At 47.5% G+C, this 25,923-nt stretch overlaps 2 protein-coding genes and 1 long non-coding RNA gene across 5 annotated transcripts; 2 read left to right on the top strand and 1 right to left on the bottom strand.

Moving 5' to 3' along the window:
• Positions 1 to 575: 575 nt before the first annotated feature.
• Positions 576 to 16,700, top strand: CHAF1A (chromatin assembly factor 1 subunit A). 2 transcript variants are annotated; one of them, XM_085319474.1, is made up of 15 exons: positions 576 to 894; positions 1,417 to 1,467; positions 1,713 to 2,533; positions 5,030 to 5,086; positions 7,230 to 7,471; positions 8,093 to 8,153; positions 8,763 to 8,831; positions 9,231 to 9,454; positions 9,977 to 10,145; positions 10,387 to 10,467; positions 10,694 to 10,783; positions 11,019 to 11,280; positions 11,868 to 12,355; positions 14,732 to 14,825; positions 16,207 to 16,700. In XM_085319474.1, the coding sequence occupies exons 2-15, from the start codon at positions 1,419 to 1,421 to the stop codon at positions 16,308 to 16,310; spliced, it is 2,811 nt and encodes a 936-aa protein (XP_085175600.1). In that variant the 5' UTR covers positions 576 to 894; positions 1,417 to 1,418; the 3' UTR covers positions 16,311 to 16,700. The 2 variants fall into 2 exon arrangements, with proteins under 2 accessions (XP_085175600.1, XP_085175599.1); XM_085319473.1 differs by lacking the exon at positions 576 to 894 and adding an exon at positions 932 to 1,068.
• Positions 16,701 to 17,258: 558 nt separating this feature from the next.
• On the bottom strand, positions 17,259 to 23,400 carry UBXN6 (UBX domain protein 6). Of its 2 annotated transcripts, none has more exons than XM_085319477.1 (11): positions 23,301 to 23,400; positions 21,782 to 21,936; positions 21,327 to 21,388; positions 21,043 to 21,174; positions 20,640 to 20,737; positions 20,059 to 20,134; positions 19,885 to 19,969; positions 19,432 to 19,651; positions 19,189 to 19,319; positions 18,384 to 18,529; positions 17,259 to 17,851 (listed from the first exon to the last, which is right to left on the bottom strand). In XM_085319477.1, the coding sequence occupies exons 2-11, from the start codon at positions 21,864 to 21,866 to the stop codon at positions 17,723 to 17,725; spliced, it is 1,164 nt and encodes a 387-aa protein (XP_085175603.1). In that variant the 5' UTR covers positions 21,867 to 21,936; positions 23,301 to 23,400; the 3' UTR covers positions 17,259 to 17,722. The 2 variants fall into 2 exon arrangements, with proteins under 2 accessions (XP_085175603.1, XP_085175602.1); XM_085319476.1 differs by lacking the exon at positions 23,301 to 23,400 and adding an exon at positions 22,632 to 22,788.
• On the top strand, positions 22,849 to 23,543 carry LOC146587505 (uncharacterized). Its single transcript, XR_014897626.1, has 2 exons — positions 22,849 to 23,127; positions 23,406 to 23,543. It is a non-coding gene; the product is annotated as an uncharacterized LOC146587505 (long non-coding RNA).
• The last annotated feature ends 2,380 nt before the right edge of the window (positions 23,544 to 25,923 follow it).

Raw genomic sequence — 25,923 nt, 5'->3', positions numbered from 1 at the left:
CCCGGCGGGGCAGCGCTGCCGCCGCCGCCTCGCTGCTCCGCGGCGCCCCCTGGCCGCGCATGTCGCGATGGAGGCGGTTGTGTCGCGATAGCGCGGCGTCCGCCGCGATTCACCGCCTTTCAGCTACGTTTCTCCGCTCTGCTATAGACCGCCGGGTGCGTTCGCGAACGCAAGGCGAAAACCACCTTCAGCAGCCGGCTATGGAGAGAAAAGCGACGGTGCCGGAGCAAGGCCCCACGGCGCTCGCGTCCGCTCCAGGAGCGAGAGGCCCCGGCCTGGGCGGCCGCACGACGGCCGCGCCCGTGGCGCGGCGCCGGTCCCGCAGCACGGCGGCGCGGGGCGAGGCCTGCGGCGCGCGTGCCGACAAGCCGGGCTCTCCCCACCCGCCAGGTCGGCCATAGCGCTGGCCGAGGCAAGCAGCGACTACAGCTCCCAGCAGGCTCCGCGCCGCTGAACTACAACGCCCAGAGGCCCTTGCGGCCGCGTCTTCCCTCCCCGCCCCGCGCGGAGGAGGCGCGCGACGGGAAGGCGCTCGCTCATTGGCCGTCGCCGCCGCCATTTCGCGGTTTGGCTCGCGCCCCCTTGACGAGGCGGCGCGGCGGCCGCGTCCTCCGCGCTGCCCGGCGCCGCGGAAGGGCCGCTCCGGCCTCCCCGGGGCCCGTCCCCGGGGCCGCATCGCCGCTGTCTCGGCTACCGCCCGCCAGTCAACAAGGCCCCGAGGCCAGGCGTGGAGCCTCCCGCAGCCAGCCAATCAGCTCGGCGCAACGGAGCCAGACTGACAGCCGCTTGCGCCAATCAGCTGCGGCCATCTCTCTGGCCAATCGGAAGGGAGGAGGCGGGCAAGCGCCCCGACCTGGCGAGGCGACCTGTTCGCGAGACTCGGGCGGCGGAAGGGTGCGTCACGTGGGGCGCGCTCCGCCTATCAGCGCGGCGAGGCGCGGGGTCGCCCCGGCTCCCGCCAAATACGAGCGGGAGCCGCCGGGGCGGAGCGGGAGGGGCCCGGGCCGGGTTGCCGCAGCCGCCGCTGGACGGAGCGGCCGGCGCCGCCGCTGCAGCCGCCCATGGCAGGTAGGGGAGGGCCGCGGGGTGCCGGGGCGGCGCGGTCGGCCCCGCCGGCCCGCGGCGGTTCCCCGCGGGTGCGCTGGGGCCTCCTGCGGTAACAAAGGGAGGCGCCGGGGCCTGCTCCCGCCGCCGCGGCCCGCTGCCCGCCGCGGGCGCCGCCSCTCCGCCGTGGCCAGGCGCCCTCAGAGCACCGAGTGGCGGCTGGGGTCGCCCCTGCGCCTTCGTGCGGCGGCGCAGCCCGGTCCGTGCCGTGCCCTGCGTGCTGCGGAGGGGCGTCGGGCTCGCTGCAGCCCGGGTGCCCGCGGGAAGCAGGTGGCTAAGCCGAAACGTGTCACTCGTGTTTTCTCCTTGCAGCCATGGAGTGCCGAGACAAGGCGGTTGCTCCCCCGCGGAAGCTTGTTCAAGGTAAGGCTGTGGCGAAGGTGCCTGTCTCGCTCTTGCGCTCTTAATACTTTAAAGAGCAGCGTCAGGCCTAGGCCTGCACAATAGGCTCTGTTTGCATAATAAACCCTCCCCTCCTGGCTCACCGGTTTCTGTTCTTGCGTTTAAGAACTCACTGAATATCTCAGTGTTTGCTTCCTTCTCCCTCCCCCACCTTCCCCTATGGATTTATGCAATGTGACTGAAATAGCGAAATGTTATTGTTTCAGCCCGGTTGCCTTTCAAGCGCTTGAATCCCGTACCAAAGGAAAAATACGATGCGGATTCAGAAGTTAAAAAAGTAAAGAGCTCACAAAGTGGTTTTGGCCAAAATAAGGATTCCTCTCTCGATACGTCTCGTGCGTCCCTGGACAACGTGGAGAATGACTGCCAGCTGGATTCAGATGTGAATTTTACTCCAAAACCCATTAACGGAAAGGGTCCCTTAGATCACTTTGTACAGAAAAACACAAAACATAACACAAAYGAAACTGTAATCATTATTGATCTGACAAAGGACTCTAACCATAGACTRAGTAATGATGTGGACCATATTAATTTAGATTCAGAAGCATCTTCATCTGTAGGTATAACTAATGGCATACTAGAAAAAAATATAAACCAGTTGAATTGCATGAATTCCACTCAGAATAGCCAAATGGATGGTTCAGTGGAGACTGTACTGTGTGAAGCTGTAGCAAATAAAGATGAAGAATTGGTGCGTGAAATCCAGTCTTGCTCTGRGTTAACAGAGTGTAACAACTTGGAAAACACGAAGATAAATCAAGGTGAGCTGAAGGATGTCATATTTAAGGGGAAGATGCCGGTAGTGGTCCTGGAAGATATTATGACTGTAAAATCTCCCCAAATTGCTTCTCTGGATGGAAGCGTCACATCAGAAAATGAGACTATGGAATCATCCCATGAAGGAGACTCTATACTTACGAATTCTTCCTTAAGTTCTCGCTCTGTGAGCTCACCTGAGACACAGCCTGCTGCAGAAACAAAGAGAAATTCTAGTCCTTTAGCTGTCTCAACACCTATTAGGAAGGTTGGTCTTTTTTTTTTTTTGGTGGTGGTTTTCTAAATGTTATTTCATTATAGGTAGGTAGTATGGTTTCCTGTGCTGATAGTGGGAAGGATGACTAGGATATTCACAAGACTCACGGGAAGTGTCTGGAAAGTGTTGCCAATTTATTCATTGTAACTATCTGAACTATTACCCTTTTGAATCTTCCTTTAAAATCTTTAGCTAAAGGATGAAAATATTGCTCTTTTGAGCTGCTGGTACGTTCATGTAGCGTGAATGTAATTTTAAGTTCTATTATAGATTCACTTTTATAAATTGATCGTGAAGTGCATGCCTTGTGACTTACCACTTTGGAAATTAGCACACGGACAGTATTCAAAAGCAATTTTGTCTGTAAGTGGTGTTTTACAACCTCCATTCTGTATTTCATGAAGCTGTTTCTCTATGGGAGAACACTAAAGTGTAGTCTGTCACTTTTCCAGTACAAATCCATGCAGATACTTTTCCAAGTCCTGTATTTATGAAACCAGGGAGTAGAAATGCAGTGCAGCTTCACGTAAAGCATTGTTTAAGGATCTGCAAGTATGCAGCTGAGGACAGAGGACAAGTTAAGTGAGTCTTTTTCTGTTTCTCAGAATTCAGGKTGCAAAACTTGTGCTGTCAGCCATCTTGTTAGGTGCACACCATTTAACATGGGCAGTTGCTTTAGGGAAAAAGGGTTTGTTCAGTGCTGCTGGGGTCATGTGATGCAGTTGGCAAGTGAAGGTTGGATCACAGTGATGAACGCCTAAATTGATAGCTCTGCATGAGCTGGCTGTTTGGAATCTGAATTAGATTTCAATTCAGTATCTCGGCCCTGGTTTCAACTCAGTGCCTCGGTCCTATGGAGAGACCGATTGAGGCATCATGACTTTTGGCACTGTATTGCAAGGGAAACTTTTAAATCAAAGAGGGCATTATCTGCACAGATGGCTGAAACAATTGYGTGGCTTGAACGGCTGAGAATTGAATAGGCTTTTTCAGGATATATCTGTTGAGATGTGAAGTGGGAGTTTCTCTTGCAGCAAGCACAATAGTCCAATCCTTAAAGAAGGCGTAAAGTAGAGCGGTCCTGGTGAATGTGCTTGGACGCTGTAGCCAAGCCTGGCCTAAACTTAGTCCGGACTGCGTGGCCTGTGTGTTTGCTTTGCTCTAACTACATTGTTAGAGGAAAAATCAGGCAGGTAGATGTTGCCCTCTGAGAGTCTGAAAAATAAACATGTGGCTTAAGTAAACGAGGGTGAAGGGGTGGAGCAAATCAGTATAATAGGGAAGTATACGTGCTCAGCAGAGGTGGCACTGCTGGTAGGCTTGGGCATCCTAAGTTAGCTGGTGATGTGACAAGCCTTTCATTTCTTATGTGAATTTTCTCAAAACAACTGATTCTAGGCTGTGAAATACATACRTAACTCGAACTATATCTAGTGTAGTAGAACAAAAAGTGCTCGACTCCTGGCATAACATTTTAATACAAACACGTTACTGGCTTCACCTTGCTTTAAGTAAGGTAGAGCATCCCATGTCGTATTTGCCACAGTGAGAAATTTGCACTGTGTCATTATTTGTCCTTGTAAGTTTATTTTCCTAGGTGGAAACAGCTTTTGATAAACTAAAGCTCCTTGTTCAAAGAACTCAATTTTGCATCAGAAAATGTTGAATCCATTGATACAGCTTTGTACTGTATGAACTTACTTGTCCAAGTATAGAAAATAAAGCATTTCATATGTGTTAGTTTTTTAATCTCAGGGATAAACATGCTACCCCATACTGAGAATGGCAAGAGAGAAGGAAGCAAGAAAGCTAGCCATAGTATGCTTAAAGAATAATACTTACCAACTAAATATTTGATCAAGTGAATGATGGGTTTTCTGTTTTGTTTTTTGCCTTCCTCCTGGGTAAATGTCAGCTTTAAGAGAAACTAATATGTGATTCATTGGGAACTTAGGGTTGATATGATTGTGCTAATGGAAGAACAAGAGGGTTATGATTATGAGAAGAAACTATGTGAAAATTCAGGTAATAGTGCTTGTATTTGGGAAATGAGATATAAATATTGCAGCAAAAGTAAGTGATAGGATGCAAAAAAGCTTAACTCCAAGGAAAAGGCTTTACTCTAATTAAATGTCCTCTGCAATGTTGTAGTGGTTTGTTAGTGGTTCTAGCTTCTCTTTGTTTTTATGCACACAATATTGCACTGCAAATGATGCTTTAGAATTGAGTAGACAAGGGGAATTTGTTTATGCTAAATTTAGTAATACAAGGATTTAATGTAAACAGAAGCATTTAGATGTATTTTGGCTTAAATGTAAGTCAGTGAGATTGGATATGCCTGTGCTATATACTTATGTTACTGAATATATTAATCTGAAAGAATAATAATATAATTCAGACAAAGCTTACTGTTCTTTTCCTAAAAGTTCTAGTATCTTATGGAAAGGGAATGATGTGGCTCAATAAAACTGCATTTTCTAATTTCAGGTATCTCAGAAATGCCACAAAAGTTCTGCAGAGAAGGAGAAGCTGAGATTGCAAAGAGTAAGGCACTTTCACTGACATAGAAAGTTAACCTGCTGTGCTTTTGCATTGAATAGTAAGCAAAGCCCTTTGCGTTTCCTTTTAGTCCACTTCTAACATCTTTTCCTGGTTTTCCTCTCTGATGAATATGGAAGAATCTTAATGCATGCAGTTAAAGTACTCGGTTTGTTCCAGAGGTTCTTAATGTACGTGTAACGAGGTGTGGGTGGCCTGCACTGCCTTTCTTTGCACTTTGGTAAAATATTAAGGAACTGTAAATGTTGTTTACTGTTCCTCAAAAGCATTCTGAGGATTTTTTTTTTTAATTTTATTTTTTATTTTTTTCCCAAACCCTTYGTGACAGAGTAGGTACAGCCTGTCAAGTGGACAGATTTAAGTGGAATCCTCAAGACCATTCCATTTAGGGTTGGTTCCTGCTTCAGCTTTCTCTCCACTTTGAGCAATAAAAGGTAGTAATAAGTCAGGCAAATGTTGGCACGGCTCGCTGAAGGAACGAYTGGGTGTTGCTCCTGGAAACATTTAAGCTACAGTCAGTGTTCACTTGAAGCCTGCTGGTCAGCAAACTCTGTTCCATATGGTGGTGTAAAATTYTGCTGTGCACGCTGTGTTTAGTGAGGAAATGCTAAATGCAAGGGAGACTGATGGATTGTATGGAGTTCTTGAATGGCTCATGCTATATGAGTAGGCTTTGTCTGCGGAGAAACTGGGTGGTATTTTAACTGCAGTTCAGAAGGCCCATGCTTATGAACTAGTTTATAAAGTTGGTAGTGGACTGATTCATTCTATATAAGCTCTGTGTGGTTGAGTGTACTCTAGAGATGCTCACTTTCATACAGCACTCTATACAGAGTTCCAGTCTGTTATGTTTTTCCATTCTGTATAGCAGTAATGAGGGAGAGATGAGAATGGAAGCCTTATTCTGTTTAAATAGGTCTATCAACTCTACCAGTTTCAGAACTAGCCAGTAGATTTTTCCTTGATTACCGTGACTGTTCTCTGACAATATTGCTTTCTACCATTGGCACAATTTCARATGTTCATTGTCTTCTGCAGTCACTGTTCAGCAAGTCTTGATGTARCCAAGAACACCAAGATGTGAAATAACTAATAAGAAACTGGAAATACACAGGATATTTGTAYGTCTGAGCACAGATGTATCCTAGCTTCTCAGGGAGGTTACCAATGCCTACAATGTAGAGGAGTTATTTTTCTTGAATTTGTCACTTTTAGCAAGCATACCACATTCTCATTATATGTGTCAGTAGACCTGTAACTAGGATAATAACTTCAATAGCCTTGGGATGAAATACTAGGAACAACAACACTTCCAGTGTAGTTTTTTTTTTCCCTTGTTGTTCCCATAGTGCACCTCTAATAACTCTGAAGTGTCTTACATTGTTTAATTATCTGAAGAGAACTAACAGAAGTGACTATTTTCTGCTAGCTTCAAGTTTTATAAAATTACTCTGCAATCCGAAGRTTGGAGACTTGCCTTACTGCCTGAGAGCATGAAAAACAGTCAGAAAATCCTTATGAGACATCRACATGAACTCGGATAAAATTCATATTTCAGATTTGTGTAGTGGTAGCCCTACGTTGAAATGGAAGTATGAAGGTTCAGGTGAGGAGGTGTATGCTTCCAAAGCAACTGTTTTGAAAGTGATGTGAAATCATCTAAAAGACAATCTCACAGAATAGTTGARGTTGGAATGGACCTCTGGAGAATCATCCAGTCTGACCACTCTGCTCAARTACACTAACTTCGCTAATTTTCTACAATGTTGCGTCAATAACGAAGGTGTACAACAGTGAAGATCAAATATAAAGCAAGTAGAATACAAAGCTTTTCTTGATGCCTGGAGGGCAAAAGAGTCTTGGTTTGTTTGAAGAAAAGAAAGTTAATGCCTTCAGAGGGAGCAGATCCCCAAAAGGTCAGTACAGGAAAGCTAGACTAGCTGAGGCAAGAGATGGAGGCTGTTAATCGCTAATAGCTAGAAACAGTGCTGCAAGCTAAGCACTGGGTGCAAGAATCCACTCTAGTATCTCARCTGAAGAACTTATATCCTAATTTTATTCAGTTTGTATGCCAGCAGCTTTTATTGTAYTCAAAAGACACTTGCTTAACGGTTTGTTTCCTAACTAGGACCAGGAGCGTGCAGACAAACTGCAGAAGTTACAAGCAGAAAGGGAAGAAAAGGGAAGGCTGAAAGAAGAGGCAAAAGCTGCAAAAGAGCGAGCCAAGGAGGAGGCAAAGAAAAAGAAAGAGGAAGAGAAAGAACTAAAAGAGAAAGAAAGGAGAGAAAAGAAGGAAAAAGAAGAAAAGGAAAAAGCTGAGAAGTTAAGAGTGAAGGAAGAGAAACGCAAGGAGAGACAGGAAGCTCTAGAGTAAGTGTCTTGGTTTCTGCAGATTGTAAGGAGTGACGTGCAGTGATGCAAGCCCCTTTTCATGCTTCCCTTAGCTTTCTGTTCTAGAAGTTATACTGATGAAATGRTGTGTGCTTCTCGGAGTCACTTGATATACTTAAAAATATATCAGAGACTAAGTAGACTAGAACTTAGTTTCAGCAGTACTTATTGCTTGCAGACTGAGCTGAACTGAGCTTCTGACTTGAAATGGCTGAAAAGAGTTTCATGAGTCACTGAATTTTCCCTTTGTGGCCAGTCTTGGTTGTATGTTTGCAGTTTGCTGGCACTGGTGCCCTGTCTGTAAAGGAAATGGCTTGTAATTTGATAACACCGTAAATACCTCTTCTTTATATTGAGGAAAACTTAAAGAAGCCTAGCTACTACGTGGCTAAAACAGATCAATGTTTGCTCTGGGAAGAGTGATGAAGGAGTCTTCTGCTCTGAACACTTAATCAAATGTGGTTCTTGATTGAATTAATGGATTATGTTTTTGCCTGGTATGATCAGATCTTAGTCAAGGTCTGTGATTGCTCAACTCAGCCTCAGCACAAATAAATACGTTATTGTATGTGACAATTAAAATGAACTTTATATTTAAAGGGCAAAACTTGAGGAGAAAAGAAAGAAAGAGGAGGAGAAACGGTTAAAAGAGGAGGAAAAGGTAAATCTTCTCTCTTTTCTGAGCTCTACTACTATGGTGAAATGATGTTCGCGGGCTCCCTGGAACCCTGTCAACTGAATGGGTGTCCGCAATGGTGCTCCCACAGCTATTGGTTTAGCTTTCGAAGTTCTTCCAAAAAGCACATTCTGCCTCAGCACATCTCATGTACTTGTGCTGCTTGGGAATGAGCATCTTCATTTGGGATGCAGCCTATCAAATCTAATCTTGTGAGGTTATTCCAGCAATACTACAGTGCAGGTTTCTTGCCTTTATCTCTTGTAAAGGCTGGTGTCTTTGTTTTTTTGGGGTTTTTTTTGGTTTTTTTTTAATTACTCTTTTATTTTAATTCTGATCTGTTAGATTCTTGCTGTATTTGACTTTTCAATGCCAGTGGAACAGCTCTGTCCTTTGTCTTGGTGATCTCACTGGAGTCCACATAGTGTATTACAGAAAGCAATTATTTTTTGATAAGGTGGAACCTGGTAAATATTGGAACTTTGCTCTATACCTCGTTAGATTTGAAGTCCGGTCATCGTTGAACTTGCCATAAATTTTTATGGTCTTGTCCTACCTTTGTGTTTATAACTTGCATTTTCWTTCTGATTTCAGCGTATTAATGCACAGAAAGCAGAGATTACCAGGTTCTTCCAGAAACCAAAGACTCCACAAGCCCCCAAGGTGAGGTATTACTGTTTCAGTGTTTTGTTGCTCTTTCATGAGTAATCTTCCAACAAATACACTGATTTCATTCTGACCTGTTGCTTAAAGCTGAACAAAGGTGAACAAAGCACTAGTACGTCTTGATTTCAAAAGTGTAAAGGGCTTAAAAATCTGTTACCATAGCAGAGGTTACAAAGAACTTTATAATTGCTTTAATAAAAATCTTAGTTTTGTCTTGTGAGGCATTGACTATAAAGACCTAAATTCTCTCAAGATCTGCAGGAGTCTCAGATAGGAAACCTAAACTTTCATTCAAACAATAGTACTTGATATTTAGGCTTGTTGTATATCTCAGATGGGTTAGTGCTGCAGTTTGTCAGATGTTCAGACCCTAATGACCCTCACTTAACATTTCAGATTCTTGCTGGCTCCTGTGGAAAGTTTGCTCCTTTTGAAATTAAGGAGAACATGGTCTTGGCTCCCCTCTGTCGTATTGCCCTTGATCCAGACTTCTTGGAACAGCTGGATCAGCTCCTGCGTGCACAGAATAGTGAAGTTTCTTTCTTGAGGGATCTGAAGTGCCGCAAACCACATAAAAGCGGACCTACTTTTGTCAATAACAGTGCTGACATAGTCAACAGGTTAGTCTGCTGCATTTTGGGTTTTCTTTGCTTTTKTTCATTTTATAATGAACTGCAAGTGGTTTGAAGGTAGTTTTAGACCAATATTGGAGACTATGGAAGGATGCAGCTTTCCTTTGGTCATTTTGTGTGAGATTTGTCTCCATGGGAAGCACTATATTATAATGCAGATTTCCTTCACTCCATACACCACTTCTCAAATCCTTCTCTGCAGGGAATCTTGCACTGCCAGCAGTTCCCTTTCAACTTGGGTACTGCTAGCTTTAGTGGTGTTTTAGGGTTACCTTTAAAACTGTCAGATAGCTAAAACAGAGCTGCTGTTGGACATGCTGTTGTATTTAAGGGGGGAGGGTGGCTTGTCTGCAACTCATGTTCTCACGAGCAAATTGGGAGGTGGCTGTTCTAAGGAGCTCAAGCYCTGAGTTGGTGTCATGTGGCTGAATTGAAGGAGTCCTATAAAAGATTTTTCTGAGCAGCAGGGGAGCATGCTGTAACTGTTGATGATGGTCTCTGTTTTAACAGTGATGTGGTAGTAGTGGATAACTGCAAAACAGATGCTGTTCCTGAAAGGAGAAAATTTGGTAGAATGAAACTTCTGCAGTTCTGTGAGAATCACCGACCTGCATACTGGGGCACGTGGAACAAGAAAACTACTGTGATCCGTCCCAGGAATCCTTGGTCAAAGGACAGTGTAAGCAGTATACTTACAGGCAGTATGGTTGTGGRTGTCTTTTCTCTCTCTCCACTCCTYCCACCTCTGTCCCTTTACTTGCAGAGTGAATATGTGGTTGTCCAAGTTCACGTGTTCTTTGGGATTTCTGACCACTTGCTTATTTTTTCTTGTTACTGGTAGTTTTGAAAGACTGAGTGGGCTCTTGCATCATGCACTGAAATTCTTGACAGAAATCACATTTTGGCATTCCTTACTCTAGAAACTACTGGATTATGAAGTAGATAGTGATGAAGAGTGGGAAGAGGAAGAGCCTGGAGAGAGTCTCTCCCATAGTGAAGGGGTAAGGATTTCATACGCTTAAAAAAAAAAAAAAGTCTTTTTAGCACAACCTTTCTACAACATGATATACAGCAACCTTAGGGGAGCAGGTTTGTCCGTCTGTATAGCCTTAGGCTAGGCAGATGATAATCTTTCTGAGTTAAAGCAGCAGCAAAAGTTCAAGTGTAAATGTTTGATAGTGGATACTATCTACTATCTAATTTCTAATAAGCAGAATTTACTTTTAGGATGATGAGGAAGAAGGAGAGGATGAAGATGACGACGATGGGTTTTTTGTACCCCATGGGTACCTATCTGAAGATGAAGGAGTGACAGAAGTAAGTGAACTGGGTGATAGTGGATTTGGATCTCAGTTGCCAGTGTGTCATGTAATAGGCATCATCTCATGCAGAAAGCCTGGGGTGTTGGCAGTGAAATACCTGGTCTCGTATCTGCTTGCTTGGTTCTGGAACGAACTTTTGTAGCTCAGATAACATAATAAAAAGCTGGGCTTAAAAAGCTTTTGTTTTTCTGGAATGATGCATCAGTTTTCACTTTTGCTTATGGCTTTAGGAATGTGATCCAGAGAACCAGAAGGTTCGTCAGAAGCTGAAAGCAAAGGAGTGGGATGAACTGATGGCCAAGGGAAAGAGGTTCCATGTTCTACAGCCTGTGAAAATTGGATGCATCTGGGAAGGTGCAGAAAGCAACAGCAGCACAAATGCAGACCTAAAGGTGCTTCAGCAGTTTACAGCATGTATCCTGGATTCAACTGTTGCTGAGGAAGAACAGCAGATACAGAAATGTAGCAAAAAAATAGCAAAAGATCAGCAAAGTAAGACATGAAGGGCTAAGTAGTTGTATTTCTGCAGCACTGTCATATTCTGCTTTTGAAATGATTTTTATATTAAGTTACAAATTCAGAATGAACTCTCTGTGAGAARTCTAAAATCCAAGTCTGTCTTTGAGAATTTTTGAAAATTAGTTTTCCTTTGTATAGTCTTAATTTCTCTCTCCAAAAATTCCAGGAAGCAAAGTCAACCAGACCTCAATATTCTCAGATTTAAGACTGCTTAYTGGAAGCTCCTGAAATGATTTACCCATGTATTGCTTAAGAARGGAGGTTTTAGTTTGTGCGATAGCTTTGAGTGCTGAGTAGGTGCAATGTGTGGTTAACACAAAGATACAAATAATACACAAAAAGGCTATAATAGGGGCTGAAGTTTGTGATTCAGAGTTCGTTCTGACTGGGGTGATTTGTCTATATCAAACTTAGTTCTTCTTACAATCCCATATGTAAAATTAATTTTAGTTTATTGTCTTTCCTGGAGCATGTGTAATGATTGGTTATATCAGCCTGGCTTTTCTTGACCTTCAGACAGTTCTCCCCCACAACCATGGTGCAATCTTTCTTCTTTGCAGTCCTTGGCCAGCTTCTGCCACTGCTCCATGGGAACGTGAACGGGAGTAAAGTGATCATCCAGGAGTTCCAGGAGTGCTGCCGGCAAGGACTGTTCAGTGATGTGACTGCAGCTGCCGACGGTAGTGACGCAGGCCCTGCGAGTCCCCACGCTTCCCGGCCGCAAACACCTGTGGGTGAGGACAGTGGTATCCCTTCCAAAGCCAGGCTAAAGCGAATCATTTCTGAGAACGCTGTGTATGACAAGAGACCTGAATATAGAATGTGCTGGTATGTCCACTCGGAGGTGCTGAAGAGTTTTGATCAAGAGCACCTCCCTGTCCCTTGTCAATGGAACTACATCACACAAGTCCCCTCTTCGGGAAAGGAGGAGGGTGGCAGTGTGCCAGGCGTGGCGGTCACGCAGACCACCCCTGTGTCAGTAAAGAGGAAGTCCACTGGAAGTATGTCTATCACTAAATTCATGAAAAGGCCTCGGGATGCTGAACAGGTGAGTTCCTCTTGCTGTGCTCTTCCCTGATAAAGAACTGCAGGAATATAGCTATGCACCTTCACTAGGCAAGCATCCTGGCATGCCTCCCAGGAAGGCGTACCTATGTCACAAGCAAAGACAAAATATTAAGATACGGGCCTCTTTTTCGTACAAAAAGACCTTTTTTTTTTTTTTTTTTTTTTTTGTGGAGAAGGAGTGAAATTATGTGAATCTAAAGAGATAGGTTTCTTTTGTGTGTCTCTAGCTTGGACTGTCTGTTCTATTTGAAATGTTGCTATCCTGCTGTTCTTCCATTTTTCTGCTATTTGGCAGTGATTGCGTCCAAGCTACAAATAATTTCTGAGTGTCTGCTTGGCCTTGGTTTTACAGCTGTGTATCATTTGTATGCAGGTTCTCATGTTTGTGTATGGCTGCCAGATGTATAGCTGGGGCTGGTGGCTTACAACAGTTGCATGTGTACTGATTAAATGTGGTTCATAAGTGCTGGATTCAACCCATAACAGTCTGTAAAGTCTCATGCTTATCCTGTCAGACACAAAGTTGAATTTCAAGAGCTGATTTAAACAACAACAAAAAAAATCATAGGAATAAAGTGAGATACATTTGGAGTAGTTGCTACTCCAGCTGTGAGCTTCATTGTGGTCTTCCTGTTGTTCTGCTCCGTTTTTCAGGGTAACGAGAAGTAATATTGAGAACTTAGTCTCCCATTGATGCTGTTTCAAATATCTGACGATTCTTAGCTGAGCTGGGAGAGAATGTGTGTGCGTGTTCAAAAAGGATGTGACCAAGGCTTTAATTGTGTGATGCTGCGTTGCATTTAACACAGTGAAGCTTTAGAGATTTAAGCTTGGTGTTATTAATTAGTTGCCTTCTAAAACCTAGAGCTAGGACAGGGATTGCACTGTACACTGGGTTTATTCCCCTATGGTCAAGGGGGAAGAAAAAGAAACCTCAGATGAGGCTTTTCAGGCTCGCTCTTCCCACCCAGTTCTTAGGTTCTCTGACTCTTCTTAAAGAAGAAGCTTCTCCTTATTAAAGAAGCTCTGAAGTCACATACAGGCAGGGCTCAGATTTGTAAGGAGCTGTTCAGCCCCTGAACTCTATCTATTTGGATATTTTTTTTCTCTTTATGCTAAATAAAGGCAGAGACAATCTCTTGCAGTTGCTGGAGATTCTGCTTATAACTGACTATTTGTTTAACTATTCCTGCTCAGGAGCTTTTCATAAAATCTTCAAAGCTCCTGAAAGCATCTTAAAGTAAAGCAGCCCTTGGGAGATACAGTGCAGGGTGGCTCAGAACAAGGTGCTGGAAGGCTCCAGAAAACCTTTCATCTTGGATGTCTCGATTGGCACTGTTTTAGTGTCTGGATCCCATCCTTCCCCGCGAGCACGGCTGGAGCTTGTGGAGAAATTAGGAATGGTTGGTAGGTCAAGGCTGCCAGGTTCTCTGTTCCTGGTATGTACTACTCTGTCATGAAGCTTGTGCCAGAACTTCTAAGTAGGTGAAGGTGCTCTTGCATAAGCTGCAGAGAAAAACAGCTCAGTATTGAAGTAGGCAATGTGAATGTGTGTGCTGGAATGGAATATTTAATCTGAGACCTGAAACCTTATTGAAAGATGTGAATTTAAAATTTACTGTCTTGAAACAGCTGTTAGGGGACTGGGACTGTTTCTAGGATATGAGACTTCTCATTCCACAATTCCAGTAATGCTCACAGCTGTTCACTGCTGGGCAGCTGCAGTTCTTCATGTCACTTATTTGTTATTTCAGAGTGAGCAGTTAGAGCTGCTCCCATGGCAAAAATGGAGTCAGCAAGGGAAGAGCTGTAGTCTCACTCCAAATAAAAGCTAATCTGATGTAACGGAAGAGATGTGGGGAGGAGGGTTCAAACTTGGCAATCAAAAGTAATTTTCCAGAAGCAAGGAAACATCCAAAATAATCAGGAGGAGGAGAAACTTTCCCCTTTTAATTGAAATCTGACTCAGTTTTAGTTTTTTTTTTAAGGGTTTAACTATGTTTGTTAGATGTGTAGGCTGCTTGTTACATTGTGTAATAGCAAAGTATTTTGGAGTAAAAGCTTGGCGTGCTTCCTGCTGTACATGCTGTTGCAGAATAGGCCTTTTGTCAAAAGTCAGTGTCTAAAGCCAGAATTGTGGGCTTTCTTGCCTTTTTGGTTTTTTTCTTCTTCTTCCCTTTCGTACACATATTCATGCCTGACTGTTCCAACTGCTGTGAGCGCTAACTGGGAGGAGTGTCCAGTGTAGTCCTTCACAGCAGTAGTTGCTGCTGGAATGAAATGCTTGGGTCTTGCATATTAGCAGTGTAAGCCTAATGTTACACATCTGAAACTTTCCTCCCCCTCCCTCACTAAGGCTGAAGCTATGGAGATGGATGGATTTCAGGCAGACACTGAGGAAGACGAGGAAGATGATGACTGCATGATTGTGGATGTACAGCCAGGCAAAGGTGAGTAAACAAACTGACCACAACCTCTTGGCAGATGCTTGCTCCAGGAGAGTGAGTATAACGGAACAGGAACTGTGTGTGTTGGTAAACCTCTTCCAGTTTCTTTGCCACCGTTTCCCTAAGCCTTGTACTCTTCTGCTAGTCATGCTTTATTTCCAGATACTTTTCTGCTTTTATGGCTTCCCTCCTCCCTCCAAAACAGCAAAGTGCTTGTGAATAGCTTTTGGCTGCCAACATTACCACTAAATTGTTTCTGATGGGAGAAATGAACAACAGGGACAGTTATGAGCAGATCCTGTTACCACTGGTAAATGCTGCCAAGAAGGGCTGGTCTCTGGGGCTTGCGTGCTTATGTTTAGACCCCTTCCAGGACTGATGAGGTCTGGAGTGGAACCTCTCTTTTGCTGCCTTCCTGCAGCCTTCTGTGCATGCTGCAGTTGACTCTTCTGAAGGAAGTAACATGGGATAAATAACCAAGCCCTCAGCTGTTTGACAGATGAGGGCTTTGATCAGTGCTGTGCAGTTCTGCTCTAGAATCTAAGCTATTGTTTGTATTCGTGTCCCAGTTAACTCTTAGTGGTGAGGCTTTCAAAGATCCTTCGCGGTAGCGTATCCTTCAGGCTACAGACTCAAACAGTGGGGTGAGGATGTGGAGTGGCTCTTTTCATCTCTGTGAGGTTTTAACTATACATATTTGAATCATACAGACCAGTGACTTAACACAAACCACATGATGTGCATTCAGCTCCTCTGAACTGCTTTCAGAATCTCCAAGCCCCATCTTTCAACTCTCACAACAGAGCTCTTTCACAATGCTACTGGCATAACCTGAATTAAGAAAAGTGGGCTTTTTGTGTTGAACAACTTCTAATTGATAGCTTGGATAAATGGATTTTTTTTTATGTGTGACCCATTCTTGACACATCTTGGGGTTTTTTTTTTCCTTCTATCTCAGCTGGTGTTAATGCTTTTTTCCTTCTATACTGGGCAACACTGTTGACAAGAAGCTTTACATTTAATCTTAAGCTTTTGCCTATTTACAGTGCAAAAGACTGTAGTAAGATAAGTCTTACTTCACAGTTGTAGCCTTTTGCTCTGAAAATTGGGAAGCTGTTCAGTAGCTTGCTTTTCGTGGGCTTTGACAAGCATTGTGAAGTTTGTTTGTTTGTTTTTAATAGGTTTGACATGATTTTATTCTGGGCTGGTGTAACCCAATGTTAAAACTGGATTCTAAGTAAATGATGTTGAAAAGAGGCTTGCAACAGATTAGGGCAAACAATGCATGCAGGCAAGCTAAGACTTAAAGCGTATATTGCAGCAGTTGAACTGTACTGGGTAAATAAAGAGGTTTGAAAAAATTGCAACATGTTCTATTTTGCAGATTCTATGTTGGCAGCTACCGAATCTTTGGCAGCCTCCAAATCAAGTGGCGCGATTGCCCCTCACCAGGACAGGAGCATGGCCAGCCCATCTAATACAGTTTGAGACTTAAATGCCTACTAACTTCCCTGTATGTATGTAGAATTACTTAGAAAATTTTAAAACTTGTGTATCTTTGAACAAGATACTTGAAGGTATTCCGTATTTCTTGTAAAGAGAAGACAGCACTTTGTTCTGCTTCAGACCAGATGGAAGCTTAAATTTTTAGGTCTAGTCTTAGCAAAAAAATATTGCATATTAATCTGTCCGTAATAAAGCATTATTGAAATTTTGATACTTCTTTGTAATGGAAAGTATCTAAGTTATCTCTAATCTAGTGGAGGGATTATGAAATATAAGCTTATTGTGATGCCACTGGGGAATTATTCTGTTAATAATTTTGTATAGCATGGCCTTGGGTATAAATGATGTATAATTATATTTGAATTTATGCTATCTCTGTTATCCTGTTTGTGGTCTTACTTGCTAAAGAGAGCAGCAGCAAGGATTTACCTTTAGGAAAGAGAAAAGCTCTGCAAGATGTTTCTCCTATTTTGGCTTAGACTGGTATTACTTACAGATCAGGCTAGTACTTAGATCATCAGTCTCCTGTACGCATCACTGCAATACAAGTTGAACCTATAAAAGCTAGTCTGTACATCAGTCTGAAGCTGTTCTGTATAAAAAGACTGAACTAGTTTTTTTTAGAACTTGCTTGTATATGTAACAAAATTGCAGGAGCTTCTAACTTAATACAGTTTGAGAGTTGATGCAATTAGTTCCCTAAAATGCTGGCTCTAGTTTGAGGTCTGATCTTCCATCAGTGAGACARTGTGGCATAAATAGCTGTTGCCTGTTGTCAGTCTCCTTGTCTCTCCCTTGTTCTGTCTGCAAGTGCCATGAAGTGAAAAAGCAGGTGATACCCCAGCTGCACCAATAACAGTGACTGTAACTCACTTGCATTTTCCAATCCAGAACAGCTATACACTTCAAATAACTTCAAACAGAACTGGATCATTAAATATTCCATTTAATCAGACTTGACAAAGTTTATCTAAATATACTCTCTCCAATAGGACTTAATCTCCAATAGGAGTTAACAGTGCACACAGAAGCAAAAGGAAAAGCTGAGTTCTAAGCCCAGCCCATCATTGGTAATCCAGCCTTGTAGTAGAACCTAATCCTTCCTTGAAGGGAGGAGAGGGGTACTTCATCATGATCTAGAAAATACCTCAACAGTAACTGCTAGAACTTGGTTTTAAAAGCAGCTATGTAAATGTCTTAGTGGGCAAGACTGCCCTAGTGTATAGCTGCTGGCATTGTGGAGATGACAGCAAGGATTGTGGCATGGCAAAATCTAGACTTCCACTGCATTGAGCTAAAACAAGTCATTTCCAAGGTCACAAAGCTGGAAGCTCTGTGTAGGGAAATGAGGGAACGGTTTAAAATCATCAGCCCTGAATCCACTCCCCTTTATTTCATGACAGTGTCTGGACCCTGGAGAGGAGTTCTGGTTTCAGGGGGCTTGCTGACTGCTCTTCTCCTGCAGCCTGAATGTCTGCCATGACTGATGCATCCCAGACAAGGGTCAGGAGGGCAGAGGGCACCTGGAACAGGAAAGGCAGGGTTAGTAAGCTACAGCTGGGCTATATATGATGTTGAACATGTTCACAGACCTCAAAACCTCTAGAACTAACACTTGAACTGAAAAAGAAGAGTGTGGAACTCATTGGGGATGCTGCTTTGGGCTTTCTGTTGAAAGCCTTATACTACAGAGCTGAGCATGGCTCAGAGTTGCTGCCTTGCATCTCTCCCCCTATGCGGGTGCTAGCCTTGTGATATAACTGCTGACAACTGTTGCAGCCCACGCTTGCTGCCAGAGGTAGTCCCTTACAGTTCCTCACTGATCAGACATCCTAGCCTTCAGCCAGAAGCTTTCATACAGGCACTTGTTTCCTTGAGCTTAGGAAGGCTTGAAAAAGGCCAGAGTGCAAATTATTGCATTGAAAGCAGGAGGCACAAACTTCTCCAAGATATGAAAAGCAGATGACCCTGACAACTGTGGTTCTCTTGCCACCTGAAGATTCAACTTCCCTGGGGCAGGGTATTAGCCAGTTTTGGTTTTCTTTTAAAACTCACCAACCCACATTCATTGAAGGCCAAGTTCTCATCTGTCAGTTTGAGACCTCCGGGTCCCAGCAGCTCAAAGGGCAGCCAGTCATTGGTGAGTGCTTCCCTCACAGAATTGTAGAGCGTAGATATTGATTCTCGTGCATAGAATGTCCCTGCCGTGAGAAAAGAAGGCGATACGTTGAAAGAAGCTCTGCCATTCAAAGTCAGCTTTGTTTGTAGTCAGTATGATCTTTTGTGGTAGACACTGTAGGGCCTGAGTACTGATGCTAAGTTTATAAACTGCTTCAGTGACATGGAAGCACAGCCTGATTCAACTCAGACGTATAAAAGCAGAATCGCTAAAGAAAAGCGTTACTTCAATTGTGACAAGTCTCTGCCAGCCTGCAACAAAGAGCTGGGAAACATGAAATTATTTCAGAGCTCAACTGCAAAGTTTGAAGAGGATTCGTTCTGTTGTATAGCCTAACGCCACACAGGCAACCTCACGCTGGCTACTGTAACAAACTGATCTAAYGAGTCCAGCTTGCTAGCAGTAGCCTGTGAAGAGCACACATTAATTAACAGAGCCTTGAGGCTGTACCCTCTACATTCAACCCTAGGTTACAGTCCCAACCCTACTCAGACAAAAAAGATGGAGGGCTCAGAGATGGTAGAGTTCTYACAGAAATGCTACCCCACTCAGATTCTGTTATTTTATTTGCCAGCTGTGTTCTGCATATCTCTTAACCCTGCTTATTATTCAAGCTGTCAGGCTACATRTATTTTCAGAAGCTTTTGGGGGTATACAAAGAAAGGATAAGTAGTCCTTTACCTTGGAGAATGTATCCATCAGGAAACCGGACTCGTACCAGGGTGTAGTTGTACTTCCGCATTTCCCTTTGTTCATCTTTCTCCCGCATGGCTCTTGTCCTCAGCATTGAGGCTTTCTCCACTGCTTCTGTCCTTTAGACAGAAGGGTATTTTAGCATGACAGAGAGGAGAGGTATGAGACTTAACTGGGGCACTGCATACCCCCTCTGCGGGCAGTCAGGGCCCCCCCCTTTAGTCTACTCACCGGAGCCTTTGCTCTCGTTTGATCTCTTCTGCAGTGAGGTTGTAGAAGTCATTTGGCAGCTCAAACCGAGCAGCTTCAGGTGACGGTTTAAATAGACAGAGCTGGCGATCTAGCTGGGCTCTCACTGGCTCAGAGCTTAAAAGCTGCTCTTTGTAGTCCTTTAGGTCTTCCAACCTGGTCAGCATTTCTTCCTTCAGTACGTAGTACTCCTCTGTGGTCTCTACAACCAAGAGAGCAGGATTTGAGTCTCTTGTTCTTGCATGAGGAAYGTATGAACTGTAAGAGCAAGGATCTTCCTAATGCCTTGACTAACAAGGAAGCTGCAGGGTGAGTGGCTGGTTACAGCCTTAGAGGGTAAAGCTCTCGGAGCAACCAGAGGTGCTTCACTAGCCTCCCTTGGGGTGTCCCACCACCAAACAGCGGGCTGCAGTTCAATACACTTATATTTCTTGCCTTGTCCTGGAACAGGTAGTGTTTTTGTCTCAAACCCAATAGCCTGGAAAAATYTGTGTATCCCTTCCAGGCAGCTTATCCTTTCCTAGAAGAAAAGGAAAAAAAATTCAATGTAGTCTGCTTCAGGAAAGGAGTTYCCTAAGCAGAGAGTACCTGCAGGAGTCTTGTTCTCACCTGAAACACTTTGTTCTGCAGTTTGATTTTCCGGTACTTCTCCTCCTCTGGATGAAGATAGATATTATCCAGATATCTGCAGGAAGAAAAATACGCTTGATGGATTAAAATAAGCAGTTAAAGCAGGCACTTCAGGATATGCGGCCCCAAAGGCACAAGAAGCACATGACCTGTGAGATGCCCCATTATTTCTTACAGATAAAGGAAGCTTAAAAACTGAGGCAGCTGAAGGAAGTAAAATACATTGTCAGGATCRTGCTAGTCAGTGTTTATGCATGAGCCAGACCCAGTGTGGGATCTCCTGCTATGAATCAGCAGTTATCAAATCTCTTAGACTAATGGACTAACTCTTAAAYAGCTCTTAGCTGTTGCCCACCCCCCTCCTCCTACCCCTCCTCCTTTTTTTAAAAAAAAAGGATGGCACTATCTAGCCAAGACAGTTCAAATGTTCAGCTTTGGTTTTCTTCAGGTTTTGCCTGGAGCACAGCAAGAAAATCCACCMACCTGCCTGTTAACCACTCAGGGAGGGAAGGGACAGCAAACTACCTGTGTGCTCAGTCCCGCTAAAGCAGCCCACTTACTTAGCTATGGTCTCCACGCCCACTCGCACTTTCTCTCGGTCCTTATTGAAGGTGTGAATCTCCATGATTGAGGCTGCCACTGGGTCTACAGAGAAATACTGGGAAAGGAGGACAGAAGTCAGGCACAGGGAAGCAAGCTGCCACCAGTTCATACAGCCAGAGGGACATGCAGGCCAGAGTTCCCAGTCTCAGCGTTTCCAGCAGCCAAAGGCAGCAGCTTGGGCAAGCCTTTGTGAAGTCTCTGTCTGAACTGGGCTGCTCTTCTGGGAAACAGTAGAAGACAGGGATTTTATAGGGAGAGGGCAGAGGATTAGAGAGGTCGCTACTGCATTGCCTGACGGAACCCACGCCACAGATTGAGGGAAAACAAACAGGATGTAAGGGCAGCATAGGTGGTGCTTACTGACAAGATGGCTTCTCTGATGTGCTTTTCCTTCGTGTCTTTCCTTACAAYGGCACCAGTCAACGGGCAAATGAAATAGACCCCTGACACAGAGAGTCCAGCCACCTCTTCCTTGTCTGGGGACTCTGCGTCCTAAAAGAGACAAAATCAGACATGGAGTTGAATGAAGAAAGCTTTCGGCACCTTAGCACATCTGGCCTGCACAGGACAGTGAAAACAGCACGGAACAATGCTTCCAGAGCAAGTATTTTAACAGGTTCAGGGAACAGCAGCATGTCTCATACCTGTACCTCTGCAGAGACCCCTTTCTCACTTGCAGCTGCCTCTGCCATCAGCTCCTTTCTCACTAAGAGAGACAAATCCAGGTTACAATGGTAGGAGCAAATAAACACGCTGAGCGGTTCAGGASAGGGGCAGCGTTTCAGAGGGATTCGGCCCGTGCAGTTCTGCGCTGGGGAAGCGACCGCCTCTCTGAACACTCTGCTCCTGGCCTCAGGGTCTGTGYGTGACCGCGACTCCCGTTTCTAGCAGACTCCTAAGCAGCCCCAGAAACCAGCTGCATCCCAGCAGCTTCCTCCAGAGCRGCATCCGCACAGCTGCCTGCCTGGCACCTCCCTCTCCGCATTCAGACCTACGGCAGTTGGGCTGTAATTTGCAAAGCCCGTCAGCCCCGCGCRCGGCCCAGCCGCCCCGGCCCTACCCCAGGGCGGCAGCGCGATGTTTGCCAGCAAGCTCRTACCCTGATTCTTGATGGCCTCCTGGGACGAGGGCAGCCTGGCCTTGGGCTTCAGCTCCATGCGGGCCAGCGCCGCAGCTGCCGCCATCTGGGCCTCATTGGTAGGTCCCTGCCGAGGCTTCGGTGCTGCCTCGGCTTTTGGCTTCTCCTTGGGGACCCTGGTGCGAAACAGAAAAGCACAGCTCAGTGGGCAGCCCTCGGGGCGTTCCCTCCACTGCACGCGGAGTTTTCTTCCATTTAACGCTCGAAACACCCCTTTGAGAGACCTTCAACTCGTGTTTCTTAACCTTGCTGCCTTTAGGTGATTCTGGTATGACTGAAATCAGGGGCAAAGAAGCAGGCACCGCGCGCTCACGCTAACCCATCGCTCGCCCCACCTGCACGACCCTCTGCAGCGCCATCAGCTCCGAGCACGCGGCAGCTCCGACCCGGACTCGGCCGCAGACGTCCCGGTACTACGTTACGCCGCACGTATTGACGCACGCGATGCTTCCGGAGAGGTCACGAAGGAACCGGCCGTCCCTGCCGGGCAGCACTGCTGCCCGCTTCGTGCGAGGCGACGAGCGGGGACGCGGCCAGCCCCTCTCCCGCCCCCGCCGGCTGCCGGGGCTCGCGCGGCGCCGCCGCCCCCAGCGGGATTAATTGGGCCGTTTTCCTTCGTAACCTGCCGGGCACCTCGGCCTGGGCAGGACCGGAGCTGCCGGACGGGGCGCGGGACGAGCAGCGCGGCCCCGCGGGACGCCGGAGCACCCGGCCGGGCCTGTTGCTCCCGGCCCGCCCGCGCACCGGGGGATACAGCAGGGGGAGGGGAGCTCCCGGTACCGGAGCCGCCGCCGCGCCCCCACCCTCGTACCGGGCCGGCTCCGARAGCTTCTGGCCGGGCCCCGCGGTCTTGAACTTCAGGTCGGCCTTGATCTCCTGGAAGAACTTCCGCATGGCGGCGCGGACCGGCGGCGGCGGCGGCGCTCCCGGCACCCGCCGCGCCGGGCGCTCCCTTCCGCCCCGCCCACGTGACCGCGGGAGGAAGGGGCGGGGCCGTCACGCCGGCGCCGCTCTAGGCTGCCGCCGCTCTATGACGCGCGGGGTCCTCCAGGGCTCTGGAAGCGGTGGGGGTGGGGTTACGGGCAGGGGGGACCCCCGGGGCCGCCCCCCCGGAGCCCCTGCGCCCCCTGCCCCGCTCAGTTCCCCCCACGCCCCGCGCTGGGACCCCGCCCGGGGCCTGCAGGGCCTGGCGGAGCCGGGGCGGCCTCGGCCCGGGCCCCGAGGGAGCCCGACCCGGCCCAGCCGGCTCCACGGCCCGGGAGCCGCAGCGACTCGGGGGCAGCGGGGCCCTCGGCAGCGCGGAGCGGGTGAGTGTTTCCTCGGGGACCCCATCGCGACCGCTTCCCCCCGGAAGGGCTCTGAACTAGAGGGGTTTTGCAGCCCCCCGTGGCTCCCTCTGGCGAACCCCCACGGCTGCCGCCCCGTCGGGCCACGAGCCCGCGCGTGTTTGCGGCCCCGCGGGGAGGGGAAGCGCCGATACCTCGGGCGCCGGGGCTAAGCCCGCCCGGCTGCTCCGCTGGTCGGGGTTGCTGGAGCTCGTAGCTGAACTCCAAGAAGGTTTCCCGTTATCGCTCCCTCCCCGCAGGGCGCTTTGGCGCTGACCGACTGCTGCGTCCCATCGGAGACGCAGCCGAGCGGCTCAAAAACTGGTCAGTACAAATTCACCAACCTCTCCTCCTCTGCCTGTTTCATTAAACCTCTGGGAGGCCGATTTCCTTTGAAACCTGTGTTAAACGTGTTCGATAGCGGCCACCGGGCTCAGAATCTGTGGACGGACATACATCCCTGCACACAAAAGTCGAGTAGTTGCATAAGCTTTTTATCCGTAGGGAASAGGAGCTCCATTTCGTAGCCCGATTCCTCCTCTCCCATTGGGACACAGTTGCTGTTCAGGGAGAGGCTCCYGTGTCCCACATGCTCACCGGTTTGGGGTAAACGCACAACTAACAGGATCAGGCAGACACGCTTCCCAGGTGGGGGTGGTTTGTGCAGCCCAGGTTTCGCATGCAAACAGCAGCTTTGGAACTAGCGTTACGGAAATGCACGTCTGATAACAGCAGTTTGGCCGGCAGCCTGCGATCAAAACTGGGGCCTTTCAGAGCCAAAATCAGAGCCAAAAAGTGCGAGCTACCGCTGCCTGGGTGGAAGCGCCAGAACTGCATAGCTGGGGGCGGTAACGCTTCCCGGCCTCCCTAGGCCTTGGAAATTGAATGCGTCGTGTGTCAGACTCACTTAATTAGCTGCACATCACTCGTCGCACTTGTCTGYGCCCAGGCCTCAGGCCTAAACGCCTGGAGCCACAGCGCCCTCCGGCCCCGGGGCCCCGGAGGAGACCCGCACGGGGACGCTTCACTGCCCCCGTGCCCGTCAGATGTCACAGGTGCTGCTTGTGCCCTCTTCCTCCTCCTCTGCCAGCGAGCCGACGTGCAGCCCACACGGGGGTATGAGCCAGAGCTACCGCACAAGCACCGCAGCCGCCTGCAGGAGCGACGCTCAGTTGTAGGGGAACATSTGGACACGCGAATTCCCCCAGAAACCACTCGTTCCCCAAACCACCTTCCTGTGCAAATTCCCTTCCACAAAGCCCAGAAAAATTCTGCCTCCTCACCGAAGTAGCCGTGAACATCCCACTCGGGCTGTAGGCGACACAACGAACGCCCAGCCCACGGTTTGTTCACACTCGCTTCTCCCAAGAGGCATAACCGGTAGGTAAATAATTTCTACAAGTGTGGTTTTTGTTTCATTAACAAAAAAGAAGTTCCTCGCAGGCGCTGGCAGCCAGTTCAGACAGACTGCCACTGAATCACACCTAGCCACTTGTTTCCCTTTGATACAAGTTTGCAAGTTTGAAGCTGGCGGTGAATTACCTGCCTTTTCATGACTTCACAGAAAAATCAGATTGGTTTAAAATCAGTTTTGAAAATTGAGCTAAACCAGGGCAAACTTCCAGGCAGACTCTTCACACCATCTTGCTCTGGGTTGGCTGGATTTAGTTCAAGATATTTTTTAATAAATTTTTTAGAAAGAAAAGGATGTAAAACAGGTCAAATTCCTTTTAGACACTTCCTGCTCCTTTCCTGTGTAACCTCACCAAAGGCAACGACGATGGTTTCTATCAAACTCTGTTGTTTAAGGGACACTTTCCAGCTACCCCCAAGCAGATCCTGTTTTGGTTGCATGAGGACAACTCCGTTGCCCTCTGGGGAGCTACTCTTGATCTAACCTGCCTCACTGTGAGCACAGCCTGCCTCGCTGCACCGTCAGCCCTAACCCGTTGTTGCTGCCAAAGCGTTAACGCTTTTAAGGCTGTGCTCTTGCCACCAGCRGGATAGCTGGTTTCCTCGTAACAGCAGCCAGACGTCAGGTAGAGAAACGCCAGCTTTGACCTTCTCCCCCAAAGCAGCGTCCGTTTTACTTGGCTCCGTGCCCTCGGCAGATGCCGCTGCCCTGCGGCCGCCCCGCTCCGCGGAGCGGGCCCGAAGCTGCGTTTCATTTACATTCCTTTAAGCTGTTATTCCTCCCCAGGCGCGCGGCGAGGCGTTTCTCACGCTCGCCCCGGCGCTGCCTGGCGGGCCCGCGGCTTTCGCCGCTCCCCCGGCGGCATCCCCGGAGCGGAGCGGGGCCGGGCGGGGAAGCGGGCCCGGGTTAACGACTGCCCGGGTTAACGACGAAACCGCCAGGCCCGCGGTTAACTCCTGTCCCCGATTGACCGGCCGGCGCCTCCGCGCTGCTCGCTCGCACGTCGCCGGCCGCGCTGCGCCCGGGCTGGGGCCGCACCCCTGGCCTGCGCCCCATAGCTGCAGCCCCAGGCCCCACAGCCTCRGGGCCTGCGCTACACCCCGTGGCCCCAGCCTTATACTCCGCAGCCCCGGCTCTAGGCCCTGCCCCACTGCCCCAGCCCCACACCCCAAGGCCATGGCTCCCCATAGCCCCAGCCGCTGCCCCACACCCTGTAGATCCCAGCCCCAGATCCTGCCTGCCATCCTGCAGCCCATCGCTCAGCCCCCGACAGCCTCAGCCCCCATCTAGCACCCCATAGCCACAGCCCCATGCCCCTATCTCGCACCCCACAGCCCAGCCCCATACCCTCACTCTGCACCCCA

This window comes from Rhea americana, unplaced genomic scaffold, assembly GCF_003343005.1.
Source record: "Rhea americana isolate MKP2758 unplaced genomic scaffold, rheAme1 scaffold_590, whole genome shotgun sequence".
Classification (NCBI taxonomy): domain Eukaryota; kingdom Metazoa; phylum Chordata; class Aves; order Rheiformes; family Rheidae; genus Rhea; species Rhea americana.
The sequence above is the reverse complement of the archived record's forward strand: the minus strand, read 5'-3'. Positions and strand labels throughout refer to the sequence as shown.